At 39.6% G+C, this 21,007-nt stretch overlaps 1 protein-coding gene and 1 pseudogene across 1 annotated transcript; both read left to right on the forward strand.

Annotated features, from left to right (window-relative positions):
• Positions 1 to 3,763: 3,763 nt before the first annotated feature.
• Positions 3,764 to 9,658, forward strand: LOC114823244 (putative disease resistance RPP13-like protein 1; annotated as a pseudogene).
• Positions 9,659 to 13,617: 3,959 nt separating this feature from the next.
• LOC103402216 (uncharacterized) lies at positions 13,618 to 20,372 on the forward strand. Its single transcript, XM_029098710.2, has 8 exons — positions 13,618 to 15,586; positions 16,544 to 17,681; positions 18,235 to 18,545; positions 18,637 to 18,840; positions 19,243 to 19,397; positions 19,568 to 19,659; positions 19,767 to 19,862; positions 20,034 to 20,372. The coding sequence occupies exons 2-7, from the start codon at positions 16,973 to 16,975 to the stop codon at positions 19,811 to 19,813; spliced, it is 1,518 nt and encodes a 505-aa protein (XP_028954543.2). The 5' UTR covers positions 13,618 to 15,586; positions 16,544 to 16,972; the 3' UTR covers positions 19,814 to 19,862; positions 20,034 to 20,372.
• The last annotated feature ends 635 nt before the right edge of the window (positions 20,373 to 21,007 follow it).

The following is a 21,007-nucleotide window of genomic DNA, read 5'->3' on the forward strand; positions in this document are numbered from 1 at the left end:
AAGCATATATAAATATGCTACACGAACTAGTATAGAGAAGTCCACATTAGGTTAGAATACAAAATTTGCACCTATAAAGCCGCATACTTGATTTAAGTTAAGTTGACTAGAGCGGTGTGTTTACTTTTTTGCACCCAAGTTGAATTTAGTATAAATTATCCTATGGTTTGTACAAAAAAAAAAAAAAAAAAAAAAAACACACACACACACACACAATTCGTGAATAATTCGATGTAACAGGGTGTTTAAACACAAAAGTTGAGCGAGACATCAGCAGAATGATAGTTTCAATCCCCACCACAAATTTGCTACACCAACTAGTATAGGACCTCGTATCGGATGGAAGATGTCCAAGAGGATGCTTGCTTAAAAAAAACAGCGTATATCACAGCCCTGATGCATAGTCTGAAAACTTTCTGATACAAATCACCAATTGGGTAAGCTCAAAGTTTACAAATTTCCAATTGGGTAAGCTCAAAGTTCAAAAATTGTCAATTGAGTAAGCTCATATTACACTATTCACTTAACAGAGCAATTTTTAAAATGTGTGATCAAAAGTGTAATGATTTGTCAAAACGTGTTATTGTGATTAATTATTCTTATATTATTCAAGCAATGTCATATCAGAACGACAATGTACTCGCTCTATGAAATTCTTCGCGTCCGTTACATTTTAGACGGTACACATGAAAGTCATTCAAAACATAATAACAGTTGCCATGCGTTTTCCTGGTCTGCCAAATGATCAAGTTTGTTTTCTTGTCCTTTGTGTTTTGTTAAGTAGTTCCTGCATTTTTGCCTCCTATTTCTGATTAATATATGAAGGGCATGAACCTTCGCGTATAAAATTGATTACACAGCAGTTTTAAAAAGGGAAATCAAAAGTGCCACAATTTGTCAAAAGTTGTCCACTATGAGTTTGTGACTAATTGCCCTTGTATTATTCGAGCAATGTGATACCTCATCAATGGTGTACTTGTTTTATGGAAATTCTTTATTAGGGATGTCAATGGTTCGGTTTGGGACGGAAATACTATATTTATCCCCATAATCACAAAAATTAATCATATCCATAATCGCCAATTAATCATCAGGTATTATCCATAACCATACCCATCGAGTAACAGATTCCCCATCGGTTAACGGTTATACTCATTCATCAATACAAAAATTTTATTCGTTTAATTGATGCATAATAATTTAGTAAATATTAATTTCGTCATTAAATATTTGATGTATAAAATGATTTAATGAATGGATCTTGTGGAGCATAAAAATTAAAGCTAGACATTTATAATGTTGGCTAATCTTTGATATCTCCTATAAGTACTATTGGTCTGGATTCTCATAGATTTTGATTAATATCAAAACTTTTTAACTTACCCACAAAATGCAACTCACACAGTGCAGCTTTTGTATTATCAAGGTAATAGATTTAGTGAATAATATATATATATATATATATATATATATATTATAATACAATTATATTATATATAATTCGATTAAGATTCGGGGACATATATGGATTGGGGACCTCTATAACCGTATCCAAAACCAAAACCAAAACCGAATATTACTCACGGTTTTTCCCCATATACAAAATATACCCGATCACATCCAAATCCAATCTATTCGGGTGGTTATCCACTGTTATCGATTTTAACGGCTAGAATTATTATCCCTATTTTTTATGACCTTTATACTTTCGACAAGATAAATGAATGAATCATTCAAAACAAAGTTTTTCTAATATATATATATATATATATTTTATGTTAAGTTTATCTTCACGTGTTATTGTGTTATTTATATAAAAAATTGACTCAATGGCGAATTAGATAAGTGATTCTCGTGGTAAGAATACAAGAGGGTGGGCAAACGGATATAGAAAACTCAGGTCGGGACGGGTAATTAAGATTCGGAATGGGTCCAAAACTTATCAATACAAAGCGGGACGAGGCGGGGCGGGTAAAGAAAAATAACCGTTGATTTCACTCTCTCCCTCTTATTCTTGTCCGGGACTCCCAAGACTCCATTCCATTCTCACCCAATTCACTCAACTCTCCCCTCTCTATCTCTCCTCCCTCGATCTCTCCTCCTTGAATCTCCTTTCCTCTCTCGCCGCCACCATCATCATCAGACCTCGATCTCTCCTCCTGATTCGCTCCTGTCTTCCTCGCTCCGTCCGTTGCCATCATCATCAGGCCTCGATCGCTGGCGACGCTTTGTGGTGCGCCGACGACAGGGTCGTCGATGAGTTCCCGATGGAGCAGCCAATCTCGCCGTACCTGTTCGCATTCGCCGTCTACAAAGGGTTTGGGTGGTTCTTTCCGCTGGTGGCTCTGAGAATGCTGAGGTACATGAGCGCCACATCAAACATCATACACGACTGCGACGAGGTCTTCAACTATTGGGAGCCTCTCCATTTCAATTCTCTTTCTTTTTCCTCTCTGAAAAATTGAAACTTTGTTCTTTTTTTAGGTGTTTTGTTTCTGGGTTTTGATTGTTTGTTATTTTCTGGGTTGTTTTTATTTTGCTTGTTATGAAATTAGTTGTCTTTTTGGTTATTTGAAGTTTATTTGATATTAAGGATGTTAATATAATGCTATGTTTGGTTATAATTTGTAGAGAACTAGTAAGCTCTGGATTTAATTTATTGGGGAAGTTGGTTGTCATTGAAAAGTTTAGTGCTTGTTAACGTACAAAATTTTGTAGAGCATTGCAGCTCATGAACTAAATGCAGTTTTCATATGAACCGATGTGATTTACTTCGTTACGGTAATTTCCCAAAAAAATAAAAAATCCGTGTACTTGGCCTGTCTTGTTTCCTTTTTAAATCAAGTCTCTCCAAATTTCGTCCCGGCCCAGTGCCCACCTAGTTTCTAACTTTTCTTGTTCGTGGATTGTCGTGGGTTGGTGGAATACCGACACAATTGCAAACCTAATTCTTTTAAAAAATTTGTTTGTTTTGTAGCTTCTATCTTCTAAGTTTTGTTTTAGAGGCGTTTGGTCATATGTCATTTTTTTGTTGTTGTGTTTTTTCGTTATGAAGATGAGTAAATTTTATGTCATTCTTTCATTAGGTGTAACTTTTTTTTTTCATTTTAATAAAATTTCCTTGTACCACCGAGGTTCCACCAGAACAAAATGACAAATGAAAAATAATCTACCCAAAATTCATCTAAATTATAGAAACGAAGAAGAACTTAGACCCAAAACACAATAGTTTGAAGAGAAAAACCTTATCCCAAGATAACCCACAATTTATGATATTTCACTCCTTCATGAAAACCCTGCTCAATTTTCATTCCTTAAACATCTATTCAGGATATGGTAAGTAAAGCGTGGAGATTAGTTGCAGCCCTTGTGACTAAACGATGGTCAAGGGAATTAGCATAGCAAATTGAATTATTGCAGAGCTCTAAGGTATTTTGTGGTCTGGAATCTGGATTCGTTGACTTTCATAAGCGATCAGATGAGTTCGATGGAAATAAGCCCCGGTTTGGGATTGAGATGATTAAAAAAAAAAACTGGAATGAAAAAAAAGCTAGTAGGGATTTTAGCGTTTGATAAACATCTTAAAATAATTTTATTTCAAAGTTTCAGATGAAAAAAAGTCAAAAATGGAAGCTGCAAAAAGAAGCTTCAGAAAACAGCTTACAAATTGAAAACACGGAGCTACAGTGACGTTTTAATGAATTTTTCAATTGCCAACCTTGCCCTCATTTCTCCTCTCCTTTTCTCCAACCTTGCCCTCTTGTCTCCTCTCTCTCGCAAAACACTGCACGCCGTCTTCCCTTCTGCAGCTGCACCTCTTCCTCCTCCTCCTCCTCCTTTTCCTCTCTCTCCGTCAGTCTCAGCGCCACACCGTCGTCGCCTTCCAGGTACCAGGTACCAGGTACAGACCGAGCATACTCGATTTGCTTGAATATATTTGCTGTAATTAATTAATTTAATTTAGGTAGGTTCGGGTTTGGCTGCTCTCTCAGTTTGCTTCTATTTTTGTAGTTTAATTTTAATTCAAGGTTTGGTTCTAGCAGCTAACATGGATGATGAATCGATTTTTTTGGGGTTTTCTGAAACAGGGTTTATTTGGCAACCAACGAACCAGTGAAGGCGAACACAGGCTCGATCTCATCGATTAGGTAAACATAACTCTCTCTCTCTCTCTCTCTCTCTCCCCCATCGTTGAAGCAATTTCAGTTTTGGTGTTTGAATTAATGTTCTAATTTTCAGTTTTGGGGTTTGAATTAATTCTCTAAATTTTAGTTTTGGGGTTTGAATTAAGGTCCTAATTATTGAAATAAGGTTCTAATTATTATCATGAGATCCATGAAGCAATTTCAGTTCTTTGGGTTTGATTGGCAACGATAGTGTTGCTCTTAATATATGTTTGGATTATATATTTAGGATTATGTTGCTCTAAAATTAGATGTAACACCAATGTATAATATTCTTCAGTCAGAAGATCCAGAAATCCGAAATCTGAACCATCGAATCTTTTACTTCTACGTTAAGCAAATTTTCTACATGTCGATAACCATGTCGTTGTTTTCCAGTTACAACTACAAACAATAGTTTCGTGTGACAACGCTGTTGTACTTATGTTTTATAACCGAGGCTGCCGTCATTGGTGCTATTTTTTCTTTGGCACAAGCAATAGTGGGGAAGAGGGGATTCAATGGATACATACTCTTAATTAACTGAGATGCAAACTGTTTGCGTTATTTGATCAAAATTTGATAAATGAAAATGGAATTGTAGATCTCCAGCATAAAGGTCCTCACTTTAACCAAAGAGAAGTTAAATTGGAACAGTGTTGTCTGATTCTAATAAATCTAAGTAGTTTAATTATTTAGATTATGTTTTCCTGAGTAACTCCGCCTATGTAAGTTTATCTTACATTGCCGGTCCCAAGCCCGGGTAAAGGAGGAGGGGGAGGGCGTCAGGTAGTCGACAGCCGGCACTCCACAGTTACGTCGAATCCTTATGTATGTTTTCCTGAGTTGGTGCAGTGATGATGTTGGTTTGTTTCTTAAACACACACTGTTTGTTTATGTACTCCTCTTCTTTTGTTTGTTTATGTACACCTCTTTTTTTTCTGCCCTTTTTTATTTTTAATTTTTGTTTATGTACTCTGTTTGTTTGTTTCTTAAACACACTACCTTTTTTTGGATTATGTTGAACGAGTATTTGGAATTGAAGAGGGTCTCACAGGCTCTCTGTTTCTATTCTTCCTTTTAGGAAATGTTTAGATTAATTTTTCTTAGGACAATTGGTGTGATGTTACCATTTGAGATCTGCCACTTTGCTTAGAGGCTAATGCATTTGACTTGCTCTTTAATTTGGATAGAAAGAAGCAATTTTTAACATCTGGGTGTTGTTTAATTTTGATTTGGAAGATAACCCAGTTGCTAGTTGGACTTGATAATTGTTGTGAATTTTCCTTTTGGATAAAAATAGGCAATGGCATCTGGGTTTTCTTCTATTTTTTATTTGGAAGTTATGAGAGAAAATCGGTTCCGGTGGTTTGGACATGTGCAAAGAAGGCCTACTGACGCTCCGGTTCGAAAATGTGACTACGGGACAGAGGTTCAGGGCCGAAGGGGTAGAGGAAGACCTAGGAAAACTTTGGAAGAGACCCTAAGAAAAGACTTGAGTACTTGGATCTAACGGAGGACATGACACAAAACCGAGCGCAATGGCGTTCTAGGATTCATATAGCCGACCCCACTTAGTGGGAAAAGGCTTTGTTGTTGTTGTTGTTGTTGTTTGATTTGGAAGTTACCCACTTCCTAGTTAACTGGATGATTGTTATAAATTTTCATCTTTTTTTTTTGGGAAATTACAGCACAGCAGAAGCAGCTTTTTTTTTTAAAGCACAGCAATACCAAACCAGCCCTAAGTCCCTTCATCTTCATGATCATCTGAAAACTTCAATTGATGCAGTAAGTTCTTCTTCCAACTATATCTTTATATATGGGAAATCCATTGTTTATTCGTTATTTATTTCATTTTCTTCATCTTAATTGCAACTAAATATATATATGGTTTCATGTTCAACACTTTGTTAATTGCACTAACGTTTTCAACTTCAACTGAAACCTGATCCTCAGAAGCAAGTGTCCTCTCCTCGTGATCTGACGACTTCCATGTAAGTTCTTGCTATACATCTGCTCCTATATCCATGTGAGTTTCGAGTTGTGTAACTTGTAGAGTCCTACTTTAGTATTTTAACATGTAAAAAGTGTTTCATTTTTAACATACCCGATTGAGCCCCTGTATAGCCGGTTGGACGGTTATGGAATTGTATAAATTTGTATACAATAATTAGTTTCATTTGTTTTAATTGTGCAGCTGTGACTACTTGTGAGTCTTGATTGGTATTGCTTAACGGATCAAACTTCCAATTCAAGAAACTATGCCGGGAGAGGCTTTTCTTGTGGCATTCCTCCAAGTGCTGGTTGACAAGTTGGCGCAACGTGAGGTCTTGAAGTACTTTGGACTCGTAAAGGGCGTCGATCAAAACCTGAAGAAATGGAGTGCCACCTTGTCTGCAATTGGAGCGGTTCTGAATGACGCGGAGGAAAGGCAACTGATGGCTGAGAGCAACGCACTGAAGCTCTGGCTCGATGATCTCAAGGACTTGGCTTTTGATGCGGAAGACATGTTGGATAAATATCATACTAAAATGTTGAAACGTCAGATACAACATGCTCATTCCAGCACAAGAAGCAAAGCATGGAAATCAATTCCTAATCGTGTTTTCAACTTCAAAATGAACTCGGAAATACAGAAGATTTCCGAGCGATTACAAGAGATATCTGAAAGAAAAGACCAGCTTAGTTTGAAAATTGATACTAGGACATTGACTACAAAGGCACGCCAACACATATCGCCGAGTACTAGTCTACCAGATGGACCTGTGATTGGAAGGGATGAGGACAAAGGGAAGATTGTTGAGCTGCTGTCGAAACAAGAGCATCGGGCTGTCAATTTCGAGGTAGTTGCAATTGTCGGTATGGCTGGAGTCGGAAAGACAACACTTGCTGGACAAGTACTTAAAGATATGGTTGCAACCCAAATGTTTCAACCAGCCGTTTGGGTGTGCGTATCTGACGACTTCAACCTTGAAAGAGTGACAAAGCAAATTCTTGAATCAATCACATCTCGGCAATGTACCACAGAAGATTACAATAAGGTTCAAAATGATTTGCATAAGAAGTTAGCGGGGAAAAAGTTTTTAATTGTTTTAGACGATGTTTGGAAAACGTGTAGCTACGGTGAATGGAAGAAGCTGCAGTCCACTTTTCATGATGGAGCACAAGGAAGCAAGATAGTTGTGACAACACGTGATACAGATGTTTCAAAAATGATGGGAGCTGCCACGCTGGTTCACAATTTGGTGCCTATGGAAAATCATTTTTGTTTACAAGTATTTGAGCAGCATGCATTCTTAAATTCTAACCACAAGCCATCAAATTACGAGTTACTTAAGGAGAAAATTGTTGCAAAGTGTAGGGGATTGCCTTTGGCCGCGAGGACCCTTGGTGGTGTTCTACTTCGTAGAGAAATAGACGAATGGGAAGAACTATTGAACAACAAGTTGTGGAGTCTCTCAAATGAGCATGACATACTTCCTGTGTTGAGACTAAGTTACTTTTATCTTCCTTCACATTTGAAAAGATGCTTTGCCTATTGCTCAATAATTCCAAATGACTATGAATTCGGGGAGATGCAAATGATCCTTCTGTGGATGGCCGAGGGTTTGATTCATCCTCAACCAGAAGATAATAAGCAAATTGAAGATTTAGGTGCTGATTATTTTCGGGAGCTCGTATCTAGGTCATTGTTTCAAAAGTCAACCAAAAATACTTCAAAATATGTGATGCATGACCTCATTGGTGATTTAGCACGATGGGCAGCTGGAGATATTTGTTTTAGATTGGAGGATAAGCAAAATGATGATGGTGTACAACTTAGATGTTTTCCGAAGGCTCGCCATTCGTCTTACATTATCGGTCGTTATGATGGGGTTAAAAGATTTGAGGCATTTTCTGAAGTGAAATGTATGCGAACCTTCTTGCCACTCAGAAAGGGTTCTGCCTACAATTATTTAAGCCATCAGGTTACTTCTGATTTATTGCCAAAATTGCAGTACTTGCGGGTGCTTTCTTTTAATGGCTATAGAATAACTGAGCTGCCAAACTCAATTGGTGATTTGACATATCTACGGTATCTTGACCTTTCCTACACAGCTATAAGTAGTTTGCCTAAATCGATAAGTACTCTTTACAACTTGCAGACATTGATATTGGAATGCTGTTACGGTTTGAAGTCATTGCCTGCAGACATGAGTAATCTAATTAATTTGCGCCATCTCAACAACTCAGATGTATCTTCGTTGGAAGGAATGCCTCTAAAACTAGGTAGATTGGTGAATCTCCAATCTTTGCCTAATTTTATGGTCAATGCTGGAAGTGATCAATCAAGAATACGAGAGATGGGGCCCCTATCGCATCTCCGAGGGACATTGTGCATCTCAAGATTGGAGAATGTGACTGATGTTGAGGATGCTCAAGGGGCCAACTTAAAATACAAGGCGAGGCTTGATTCGTTGGTCCTAAAATGGTCTCATTCAAGTGACACAAGAGAAATGGAATCTGCTGTGCTTGACATGTTAGAGCCTCATAGAAAGATCAAGGAGCTCACCATCAAGAGTTATGCCGGCAAGGAATTTTGAACATGGGTTGGAGGTCATTTGTTCTCCAATATGGTGCTTGTGCGCTTAGAGGAATGTAATAATTGTTTGTCGTTGCCACCTCTTGGACAATTGCCTCTACTCAAAGAACTTTATATTAGAGGAATGAATGCAGTGGAAAGTGTTGGTGCTGAGTTTTATGGAGATCGTAACTTGCCCTTTCGGGTATTAGAGACTCTTGAGTTTGTGGAAATGCAGCATTGGAAAGAATGGCTTCCTTTCCAACTGGATCATGAAAGTGGTGTTTTCCCTTACCTGAAAACACTCTTAGTAAAAAAATGTTCTAAACTGGAGGGTAAGCTGCCAGAGAACCTCAATTCTTTAGCTAAGCTTGAAATTGTTGAATGTGAAGAATTAGTGGTTTCAACTGCCAACTACAAACGACTTTGTCAATTAAACATTGACGGTTGTGAAGTGTTGGTGCATACAGCTGCTAAGGTTGAGTTTGAGTTATTAGAGTCTTTGTGCCTTTCAAACATTTCGGAGGTGATGTCTCTGCAAACAGGGGATTTGTTCAACAAGGGATTAACCAAGGTTAGAGATTTGAAGATTAATGGATGTGAGGAGGTGATATCTTCATTGAAGAATGAGGGTAGATTATTTCAACAGTTGACTTCTCTTGGCCGTTTGGAAATCGAAGACAACTCTCCTCTAGTTGAAGAATTGGGAAAAGAAGCAGAGGAATTGCAAATATTGGAGTGTAGGATTGAATGTCTAGAGTTAAACAACAACAACAACAACAACAAAGCCTTTTCCCACTAAGTGGGGTCGGCTATATGAATCCTAGAACGCCATTGCGCTCGGTTTTGTGTCATGCCCTCCGTTAGATCCAAGTACTCTAAGTCTTTTCTTAGAGTCTCTTCCAAAGTTTTCCTAGGTCTTCCTCTACCCCTTCGGCCCTGAACCTCTGTCCCGTAGTCACATCTTCGAACCGGAGCGTCAGTCGGCCTTCTTTGCACATGTCCAAATCACCAGAGCCGATTTTCTCTCATCTTTCCTACAATTTCGGCTACTCCTACTTTACCTCGGATATCCTCATTCCCAATCTTATCCTTTCTCGTGTGCCCACACATCCCACGAAGCATCCTCATCTCCGCTACACCCATTTTGTGTACGTGTTGATGCTTCACCACCCAACATTCTCTGCCATACAACATCGCTGGCCTTATTGCCGTCCTATAAAATTTTCCCTTGAGCTTCAGTGGCCTACGACGGTCACACAACACGCCGGATGCACTCTTTCCATCCAGCTCGTATTCTATGGTTGAGATCTCCATCTAATTCTCCGTTCTCTTGCAAGATAGATCCTAGGTAACGAAAACGGTCGCTTTTTGTGATCTTCGCTAGATTGCTCCGGTCATTAGTGTGGATAAGTATATAAATGGATAGAGATAGGAAAGCAAACACAAGATGTACGTGGTTCACCCAGATTGGCTGCGTCCACGGAATAGAAGAGTTCTCATTAATTGGGAAGGGTTTACACAAGTACATAGGTTCAAGCTCTCCTTTAGTGAGTACGAGTGAATGATTTAGTACAAATGACATTAGGAAATATTGTGGGAGAATGATCTCGTAATCACGAAACTTCTAAGTATCGGAGTGTGGTGTCGTCTTGACTTGCCTTATCTGTCTCATAGGTAGATGTGGCATCTTCTCTGGAAGTACTCTTCCTCCATCCAGGGGTGGTATCTTTAACTGGTGGAGATGCACAAGGTAATGTATCAATTTCATTTGAAGCTTACTTGTAGTTTCAGGCTTGGTCAAGCGCGATACAAACCATGTAGTAGGAGTCCCCCAAGTCGCCGAGCTAGGGGGTCTGCTGAAAGCGTTGACAGACAAGGTAAGCAATCAGAGCTCCGACTGATTGTTCACCTTCTCCCCATCTTGCAGCAGCATGAAGGATAAAGAGAAGAAAAATGAGAAGAGATGATATGAGATACTTTTGCTTTTGAAGAAGTAACTTTCCACAGGCTTATTCTTGAACTGAGCTGGAGGGTTTTCTGGTTTCCTCCAGAGTATAAGGCCGACTGAAGAATTTGAGGGTCAAAACAAGTCCATCAAATCTAGAGTACGTTCCACCCTGCTGATATGGGATACTTTTGCTTTTGACAGAGTAATGGATGTATCGGCACGTGTGCTGTTACGCTTGTCTCCACATGCTTCCTTGTATCCTTCGCACTTGCCCTATCTGTTCCTCAAGCAGATGCGGAATCTTCCCTGGAAACATAAGATGATGAAGATGAGTACTCGAGAGCAATGCCAGGTAAGTAATCAGGTAAGGGGTTCCAGGCAGTCAGTTCCTGGCTGGAAGCTTGATTCCAAGTGCTGACTGATTGCTCTCTTTCTCCTTGTCTTGCAGGTAAAAACAAGGCCAAAAGAAAAAACAGGGAAAAAGCATGATATGGGATACTCTTGCTTTTAACCCTGATGATATGAGATATTCTTGCTCTAGTATAGCTTGTTTGCAGAGGTATTATCGGGGGGAAAGAAAGCTGAATATTTCGAAAGGCTTTGTTGGGAGTGCCCTCTCAGATATGATGAAGGGTTGAGCATTTTTGCAGGTCTGCCTGTCCGTTGGGGATGGAGGTCGACATATATAGGCGTCTCCCTAACAACAAGTAGTAATGCTATTCCTTTACCCTGCTTGGTCATAGCACGGTAGTGGGAGCTGCCAGTTTCACATGTTTTAACTCTGTCAGAGCACTTTGAAAAAGTGGTCTGTGGTATCTGGCTCTCGAGATTCGGAGAACGATGCCTCTTCGATTTTTGAGAAAGCAATTATGCTGGGGGTCTGACTCTCGAGATTCGGAGAGCAGTGTCTCTTCGATTTTTGAGGAAGTAATCATGTTGGGAGTCTGGCTCTCGAGATTCGGAAGACGGTGCCTCTTCGATTTTGGAGCAAGCAATCTTGTTGGGAGTGTTGTCTCGAATGTGAGTAAAGGTTGGACATGTTTGCTAGTCTACCTTGCCACGAAGCACAAAGGTTGACACACAGGGACTTTCCAATTATCCAGCAATGGTACTGTTCCTTTACCCTCTCTTCGATTTTGAGAAAGTAGTCATGTTGGGAGTCTGGCTCTCGAGATTCGGAGGACGGTGCCTCTTCGATTTTGGAGCAAGCAATCTTGTTGGGACTGTTTTCTCGAATGTGAGTAAAGGTTGGGCATGTTTGCTAGTCTACCTTGCCACGAAGCACAGAGGTTGACACACAGGGACTTTCCAATTATCCAGCAGTGGTACTGTTCCTTTACCCTTGTGGGTAATAATATGGTAGCTAGACCTTCAAAATTTATGTGTCTAAACTTTGTTAGTGCCGTTTCTTTGCTATTCTTTTACCTTTCTTGGTCAGAGCGATGTAGTGGGAGCTGCAAGCTTCACGTGCTCAACTTTGGCAGAGAACTTTGGCAAAGTGATCTGTGGTACCCATGAGTTATTGTTGCGTGTGGGAAGTGGGTGATTGAACAGTAAGATTCATGTGCTTTCTACTTCACCAGAAGTCTTCGACAGAATGCCCATAATTTCTGCAAAGCTGAGTGTGCGTGTGACAGGTGCTGACAAGGCTAGAAAAGTAGGTGCCTCTTCGATTTCTGAGATCGGCCCTCGTGGTCTCTGAGCAGCCCAGCTTTTGAGAAAGCGAGCGCCTCTTCGATTGATTCGGAGAATGGTGCCTCACCGATTTTTGAGAAAGCAATCATGCTGGGGGTCTGGCTCTCGAGATTCGGGGAGCAGTCTCTTCGATTTTTGAGAAAGTAATCATGTTGGGAGAGTGGCTCTCGAGATTCGGAGGGCGGTGCCTCTTCGATTTTGGAGCAAGCAATCTTGTTGGGAGTGTTTTCTCGAATGTGAGTAAAGGTTGGGCATGTTTGCTAGTCTACCTTGCCACGAAGCACAGAGGTTGACACACAGGGACTTTCCAATTATCCAGCAATGGTACTGTTCCTTTACCCTCTCTTCGATTTTTAAGAAAGTAGTCATGTTGGGAGTCTGGCTCTTTAGATTCGGAGGACGGTGCCTCTTCGATTTTGGAGCAAGCAATCTTATTGGGAGTGTTTTCTCGAATGTGAGTAAAGGTTGGGCATGTTTGCTAGTCTACCTTGCCACGAAGCACAGAGGTTGACATACATGGACTTTCCAATTATCCAGCAGTGGTACTGTTCCTTTACCCTTGTGGGTAATAATATGGTAGCTAGACCTTCAAAATTTATGGGTCTAAACTTTGTTAGTGCTGTTTCTTTGCTATTCTTTTACCCTTCTTGGTCAGAGCGATGTAGTGGGAGCTGCAAGCTTCACGTGCTCAACTTTGGCAGAGAACTTTGGCAAAGTTATCTGTGGTACCCATGAGCTTATTGTTGCGTGTGGGAAGTGGGTGATTGAACAGTAAGATTCATGTGTTTTCTACTTCCCCAGAAGTCTTTGACAGAATGCCCATAATTTCCGCAAAGCTGAGTGTGCGTGTGACAGGTGCTGACAAGGCTGGAAAAGTAGGTGCCTCTTCGATTTCTGAGATCGGCCCTCGTGGTCTCTAGGGAGCCCAGCTTTTGAGAAAGCGAGCGCCTTTTCGATTTCTGAGATCGGCCTTCGTGGTCTTTGAGCAGCCCAACTTTTGAGAAAGCAAACGGCTCTTCGATTTCTGAGATCAACCCTCGTGATCTCTAAGCAGCCCAACTTTTGAGAAAGCAAACGCCTCTTCGATTTCTGAGCAGGCGCCTCTTTGATTTCTGAAGCTCCGTCGAGTGCAGATTTTTATAGAGGCTGGCATTAAGTTCCAAAGCACACTTGAATCTCCACCAGTAGAAGCTTCATTCTTGCACTTCTAAGATCTTGATTTGTCCGACCTCTTCTCTCTTCAACACCTTTGAAAATGTCTGGCCCCTCCGACCGTCGTTTTGACTTGAACCTTGTTGAAGAGGCAGCCCCGCCTTCTCCAGACAACATATGGCGCCCATCCTTTGTCTCCCCAACTGGTCCTCTTACCGTTGGGGATTCCGTGATGAAGAATGATATGACCGCTGCGGTGGTGGCCAGGAACCTTCTCACTCCCAAAGATAACAGACTACTTTCCAAACGGTCTGATGAGTTAGCTGTTAAGGATTCGCTGGCTCTCAGTGTTCAGTGTGCAGGTTCTGTGTCTAATATGGCCCAACGCCTATTTGCTCGAACCCGCCAAGTTGAATCATTGGCGGCTGAAGTAATGAGTCTCAAACAGGAGATTAGAGGGCTCAAGCATGAGAATAAACAGTTGCACCGGCTCGCACATGACTATGCTACAAACATGAAGAGGAAGCTTGACCAGATGAAGGAAACTGATGGTCAGGTTTTACTTGATCATCAGAGATTTGTGGGTTTGTTCCAAAGGCATTTATTGCCTTCGTCTTCTGGGGCTGTACCGCGTAATGAAGCTCCAAATGATCAACCTCTGATGCCTCCTCCTTCTAGGGTTTTGTCCAGTACTGAGGCTCCAAATGATCCCCCTCCGGTGCCTTCTCTTTCTGGGGCTCTACCGACTGCTGAGACTTCTCCTAAGCAACCTTTGTGAAGGCTCCCTCTTGTGTGTTTATTTTGACTCATGTATATGTACATATTTGTAGCTTATCGGGGATATCAATAAATAAGCTTTCCTTCATTTCAACGTATTGTGTTAAATACACCAAAGCAACCAAAAGGGTTAAATCAGTTGTCATCTCTTCAAAAGCTTGGCATACATGAATGTTCACATCTAGTTTCTTTCCCAAATGTTGGTCTGCCACCTTCTCTTAAAGACATCGAGATGACATCGTGCGATTCGTTGATATATTTTACAAAATTCCAGATTCCCCAAAATCTCAGAAGAATAGAGATAAGAGAGTGCAAAAATTTGAAATCACTAGTAGATGAGGAGGCTGTTGGTTCTTCTTGGTCGTCTTATTCTCATAGTTGTCTTGAGTACTTGTTTATCGATGGATGTGAATCTCTGACGTCGTTATCATTGAGTGGCCAGCTTCTCAGGACACTTAAACACCTTCAGACATACAGATGTAAACAACTGGAGCTAATCGCAGAGGACGGGTCCTTCAACGACAACACCAATCACTGCCTTGAATATATTGAGATCTGGAATTGCCAAAATCTGAAATCCTTACCGGATGGATTATGCCACCTCAACAATCTTCAAAAGCTACATATTGAAAGATGTGGAAGTCTTGTTTCCATCCCGAGACTGAGTGGGGGGAGAAGACCCTCCAACCTGAGAAATATCTGTATCATCTATTGCGAGAAATTGGAGGCGTTGCCCGAAGACATGCACAATCTCAACTCTGTTGAGGAATTGAGAATCGACTACCATGAAGGTTTGACTTTTCCTCCCAACCTAACATTACTTCATATTTGGAAGGTCAAGAGTTGTAAGTCATTGTGGGAGTTGGAGTGGGGGTTGCACAGACTCACCTTTCTTAGCAAGTTGGGGATCTATGGTGATGACCCGGGTACGATGTCGTTTCCACCCGACATGGTCCGCATGGAGACGCTCCTCCCTAAATCTCTCGCTCATCTCTCAATACATAGCTTCCCGAATCTGAAGAAATTGAGCGGCAAAGGCTTTCAATTCCTCACCTCCCTTCAATCTCTTAGACTCTGGAATTGTCCAAAGCTAGCATCCATTCCAGATGAGGGTCTGCCTCCTTCACTTACGCAACTTTGGATCTCTGGGTGTCCAGTGCTAAAAGAGAGATGCCAACCAGGAAAAGGACACTACTGGCACAAAATATCCCACATCCCTTCCATACAGATATAGATTTTAAGATATTTGAAGCTAATGGTCGATTTGATCCCATTCTCTACGTCCAGGTATCATCTTCTGAAGAAATGTTTTATTATTATTTTCATGTAAAGTAGAGTATTATTATTATTATTATTATTATTATTATTATTATTACTACTAGCATTTGCCTACACACTTTGTGTGTATCAACACATTTTTTTAGAAAATGAGAAGGAGAGAGGGAGAGAGACAGAGAGAGAGAACGTGAGGGGAGTGAGAGGTTTATTTTTTGGTTTTTTCTTTTTTTTAATATTGGAGGTATTTTAACATCATCTGTAGGTGAGGCTTCAATAAAAAACAGTAAAATTTGGACCTGTGAAATTACATTATTGCCCATCATTTTTTTTTTGTGTGATAGAAGACTAATTTGTCTTTTCATCATCTTTTGGTTGACAAAGAGGATTTCATTAATTAGTAGAGATTATCATCTTTATTCATGTAAGATCTACTTTAACTATTAGAGTAAAACTTAAATTTTAGATTCCAAACCTATTCCAAGTTGTTTCAACCTTGAGGCAAATATGAGTTTTATAGCAAATTTAGCCCATAATTCCTTCCGGGTTAGTGGGTTGGCCCACCATATATGTGTATTTTTCTTTTAATTTTATATTTATAAATTCATTAAATCCAACGGAAAAGATCTAATAATCTAACTGTAAAGAATGAAAACATTCCCTTCCTTTTTGTTTTCTCCTTTTTGCATTTCTTCTACTATATCTATTGGTTAGTTTCACTTTATTTTGTTAAATTCGATAGATAAAAAGATTATATGTACAGAAGGAGAAAATTAAAAGATTTAATAGTTCAAATTTAAATTCAACGGCTAAAATAATTAGAAAAATCTTTTCATGTGTTTCATATTCTTTCATAATGTTTCACAAGTTTCATGTTGTCAGTTTAGTAATTTTTTAATATTTATCGGAATCTAAATATTTTTCCAATATTTTCATGTGTTTCTTTTCTTGCGTTCCTCGCAACACTAGTGTATTTGGAGCCCGTGGGATCTCGATCTAGTTGGGTGAGCAGGATAGTTTTGTTGAATTTGAATATGATTTCCTGGCCTTGGAGGCAGAGGATTCGGAAAACTGGGAATCTGGTGTGGTGAAAAGAAATGCAGGAAATGATTTGATCTTGAAGGGACCATTTGGATCTCCACATGGCCAATCCTTGGATTTGACTGGTTCTGATGATACAAAGCCTGAGCTTGAGGGGTTCGTTATGCAAACAGATGATGAACCAACAAGCATTGCTGGAAAGGGAGTTGGCTTTGACGAGTGGAACCTTCCAAGCACTACAATTGAACATGCCAGCATTCTGGAGCAGCTACTGCATGCTCTTCTGCTTCATATAAGTTGCATAATAATCCAAATCTCTACCAGTCTGTTCCAACTGGGCTTCTAGAGGGTGTGGATATGAGGACCATGAATGATGCTGCCAAGCAATTAAGGGATGATCATAGTTGCTCGAGTGAGGAAGTTGGCCAGGCGTTTTATGCAAGGTCCTATTCTGATTGCCTATTAAATCATAGTTGTCAATCTAGTTGGGATACTAAGAAACCTTATCTGTCTCCGGTAGGGAAACTTTGGGATATAACTGGTTCAAGGACTAGCAGTTCAAGGAAGCGAGGAAGCTTAAATCCGGAGCTTCCCTGCATCAGTGAAGAAAATGAGAATGCAGATGAGGTAGCTGATATTTTCCAAGATGGCATTGTTTCAGATGCATTAAATAGCTCAATACAAAGAGTACCCCTTGCTGACATTCCTGAGATTCCAAACCCTCCTGCATCAGTTTCTAAAGCTGAACCATATGCAGATAGACTTAGTCTAGATTCCGTGAACACTGAAATCAGCTTTACAGGCACTCATAAGAGCTTCAAACAGAGGCTTGGAATCCAAAACAGCAGCAAGAGAAGATATAACAATAAGGAGACAAACGATATTAAGAGGACCACTGGATCACTTCATAACATGTTCAGTAAACCAAAATTATCTGGAAAAACCAGTTTGAGAAAAGGTGGTCCAAGTTTGTCAGAGCAGGAGCCGAAACGTAACAATATCGTGTCCAGCATGACTTCTTTCATTCCACTTGTTCAACAGAAACAAGCAGCTGCAGTTATAACAGGTAATTTCTTACTAGTAATCTTAATCTTGAACTTTGGATGTTGCTTACATGTACATTTCCATATGATTGTTTTTCGAGTGTGGATAATAATCGTATGTCTAAACTGGGTTACAGTATGGATGATGGTTTTGTTTTTACTGAATTAGGGAATGTTTTGTTTCGGAGGACATGACACAAAACCGAGCGCAATGGCGTTCTAGGATTCATATAGCCGACCCCACTTAGTGGGAAAAGGCTTTGTTGTTGTTGATGTTGTTGTTGTAGGGAATGTTTTGTTTGGAGCTTTAAATTGGTAATGCATATCTTGGGATCATCGAGTAAAAATTAGAGTGCATGTTTGAAAGTCCCATGAAAATTGAGTTGCCTTATTATCCTTCAAAAGAAAAAATTATAGGTGACTTCAACTTGTCGTAAGGATCTTGATAGTGATTCATTTGTTTTTTAATTGTATCATTGTGAATGTCTTATAAGCATTCTGGGATATTTTTCTTTTCTTTGTTTTTTCTTTTTCTCGAATGAATTAGTATTTTGACCTATTTGTGCTCTCTTGCAGCTGAAGCTACAAAGCGTCTTGCAGAAAAGAAAGAGAATGAACGCAAGATGAAGAAGGAAGCCTTGAAACTTCACCGGTCAAGAATGGAGCAGGAGAATATGAAGCAGTTGGAGCTGCAGAAAAAAAAGAAAGAAGAAGAGAGGAAGAAAAAAGAAGCTGATATGGCATCAAAGAAGAGACAAAGGGAAGAGGAAGAAAGGAAGGAGAAGGAAAGAAAAAGAATGCGTGTTGAAGCCCGTAGACAGCAGAGAGAACATGAATACAAGTTACCTGCTGAAAAAGTAGAGAATGAAATGAAAAGCCAGGCCATTGTATGATTCTTTATGCTCTGCCTCATTTCATTATATCTTTTTCTTTTTGCAATGTTAGGTATCACATTCTACATTGTGCTTTCTTGTGCAGGATGGAAGAGGCCCTGGCGGTAAGAAATCTAAGGATGAAACGCCACATAAGAAAATGGAGGCAGAAAGGGGATTTGACAATTCCAGAAATATTTCGGAGACTGAGCCTAGTACTTCCAGGATTTCAATAAGCAACGCTGGAAGAGAAAGTATTGTCCATGAAGAGTTCCATGAGGCCTGGAGTAATTATGGGTATAAAGCAGAGGTAAATGCTGGTGACTTTTTTTTAACAATCGATACACACCATATGTTAGGATCTACTTGCATGTTGAGTGCTTTTACTTGCATAGTCTGGAGCACAGTGATAAACTGTGAGCGTAGCATGAATTATAATCCTCTGTTGATGTAGTTTGCATGGGACCTTTAAACTTGTTGGGTTTTAACTCTTTTGAGGCCTTCCTTTTGCTATCGTTACCACAATATAGGAAAGAAGGCTACAATCGACTAAGTGCAAGAGTTCTCTTATGTTAAAACTCCTAATAGCTTATTGTAAACTCAAATCTGAACCACTGGTAGAAAGCTTTCTTATGCATGAATAGCTGCATACTTTTGTGCTCTTTTACCTTCTCTGTAAAGCCTTGTGCTGATACTTCCTGTGATATTTAAGGTACCGAGCGATTTAGACAAAGAAATGGAGAATTCAATTGGCATTACAAGTCAAGAGCAGTCTTATGACATCTCTCCATACAAAGAATCAGATGATGAAAATGACGATGATGACAATATCATACCGAATAGTAAATTTATTCCTTCATGGTCAAGGTATGTTTTTCAATTGTTATATATGAAATATGGTTTAGATCTTCAAATTATAGAGCATCACAGTCATCTCGGTGATATGTATTTTAGAAGGCATAGATTGTGTACCCTTTGAAACTGTCAACTCAGCCGGGCTCTAAAATAATCTGTTGTTTGGTTCTCGTTTTGTACAGTAAAAACTGCCTGGCTTTTGCTGTTTCTTGCCAGAATAGAGCAGACCCAGGGACGATCTTCCCCCCAGAAAGCTTTTGCTGCATCTCTGAAGGTACTTTTATGGTGTAAAGCCATGGTCTTAGTAGCTATTGCTTTGGCATTTTTGGCTAGTTAATTTTTAGATACCGCTGGACTAAGTTCCAATATGCTCATTTGCAGTCCTCTTGCCTCGAAACCATCAATTAAACAACAGCAGAATGCGTTAAACTCTACTCAGTATATTCTTCAGTAATAAGAGCTTTTGGTCAAGAAGAGGTAATGCTTACCTTTATTCTCCATTTTCCTTTCCGTGCTCTAAACTACATTTGTGCTGGCAGTTTGGTTGTTAAAGGAGCAATTTTCCTTCTGCAAAATGTAAAATGCCTTGAGTTACTGCCTATCAAAACCAAAATACTTGTAATAATTGGTTTTCGTTTCTCGTTGCAGATTTTCAAAGTCTATTTGTGAACAGTTTCTTGAGCAGGCGACACCCTTCCAAGCTGAAATGTAATTGTTATCTCAAATAATTTCCCGACTGATTGTAGTTGAGAAGAGTAACAAGTTCCATTGGCAGAAGGCCAATTTCCTGAGCTATTGAGTAATTTGGTCATCACCTCCTGCTGCTTTCTTGCTTCTTTGGCGCACTCACTTTGGTATGCACTGGTTTTAGTTTAACTTTTAACCTCATTCTCCTCAAGGATGATAAGTGAATGCTAGAAATGTATGTGTTTTGGTATGGGGGTGTTGTAAGATTATGTATATATAAAGCAATCTTTATTGCCTTTATTCTTCCTCTTTTGGTCAATTTGCTTATTCACGATCATACACCAAAAGGTTGAACATTGTATCATATACTTGTTTTCCAAAAATAAAACTTTGCAACTCTTGAAAGCATATATAAATTTGCTACACGAACTAGTATAGAGAAGTCCATATGAGGTTAGAATACAAAATTGCACCTATAAAGCCGCATACTTGATTTGAGTTAAGTTGATTAGAGCGGTGTGCTCACTTTTTTGCACCCAAGTTGAATTTAGTATAAATTATTCTATGGTTTGTTAAAAAAAACAAAAAAACAAAAAAATTCATGAATAATTCGATGTAACGCGATGTTTAAACGCAAAACTTGAGCGAGACATTAGCGGAATGATAGTTTCAATCCCCACCACAAATTTGCTACACCAACTAGTATAGGGCCTTGTATCCGTATCGGATGGAAGATGTCCAAGAGGACGCTTTCTGAAAAAAAACAGCACATATCACAGCCCTGATGCATAGTCTGAAAACTTTCTGATACAAATCACCAACTGGGTAAGCTCAAAAGTTGACAAATTCCCAATTGGGTAAGCTCAAAGTTCACAAATTGTCAATTGAGTAAGTTCATATTACAATATTCACTTAACATAGCAATTTTTAAAATG

Source organism: Malus domestica, chromosome 11, assembly GCF_042453785.1.
Source record: "Malus domestica chromosome 11, GDT2T_hap1".
NCBI classification, from domain to species: domain Eukaryota; kingdom Viridiplantae; phylum Streptophyta; class Magnoliopsida; order Rosales; family Rosaceae; genus Malus; species Malus domestica.

Excerpts from the sequence above, each read along its gene's own strand:
- LOC103402216 (XM_029098710.2), top strand. The coding sequence starts at position 16,973 with ATGAGGACCATGAATGATGCTGCCAAGCAATTAAGGGATGATCATAGT. Across the intron at positions 18,841-19,242 it reads ATTATGGGTATAAAGCAGAG|GTACCGAGCGATTTAGACAA; the intron begins GTAAATGCTGGT and ends GTGATATTTAAG. Across the intron at positions 19,398-19,567 it reads TTTATTCCTTCATGGTCAAG|TAAAAACTGCCTGGCTTTTG; the intron begins GTATGTTTTTCA and ends CGTTTTGTACAG.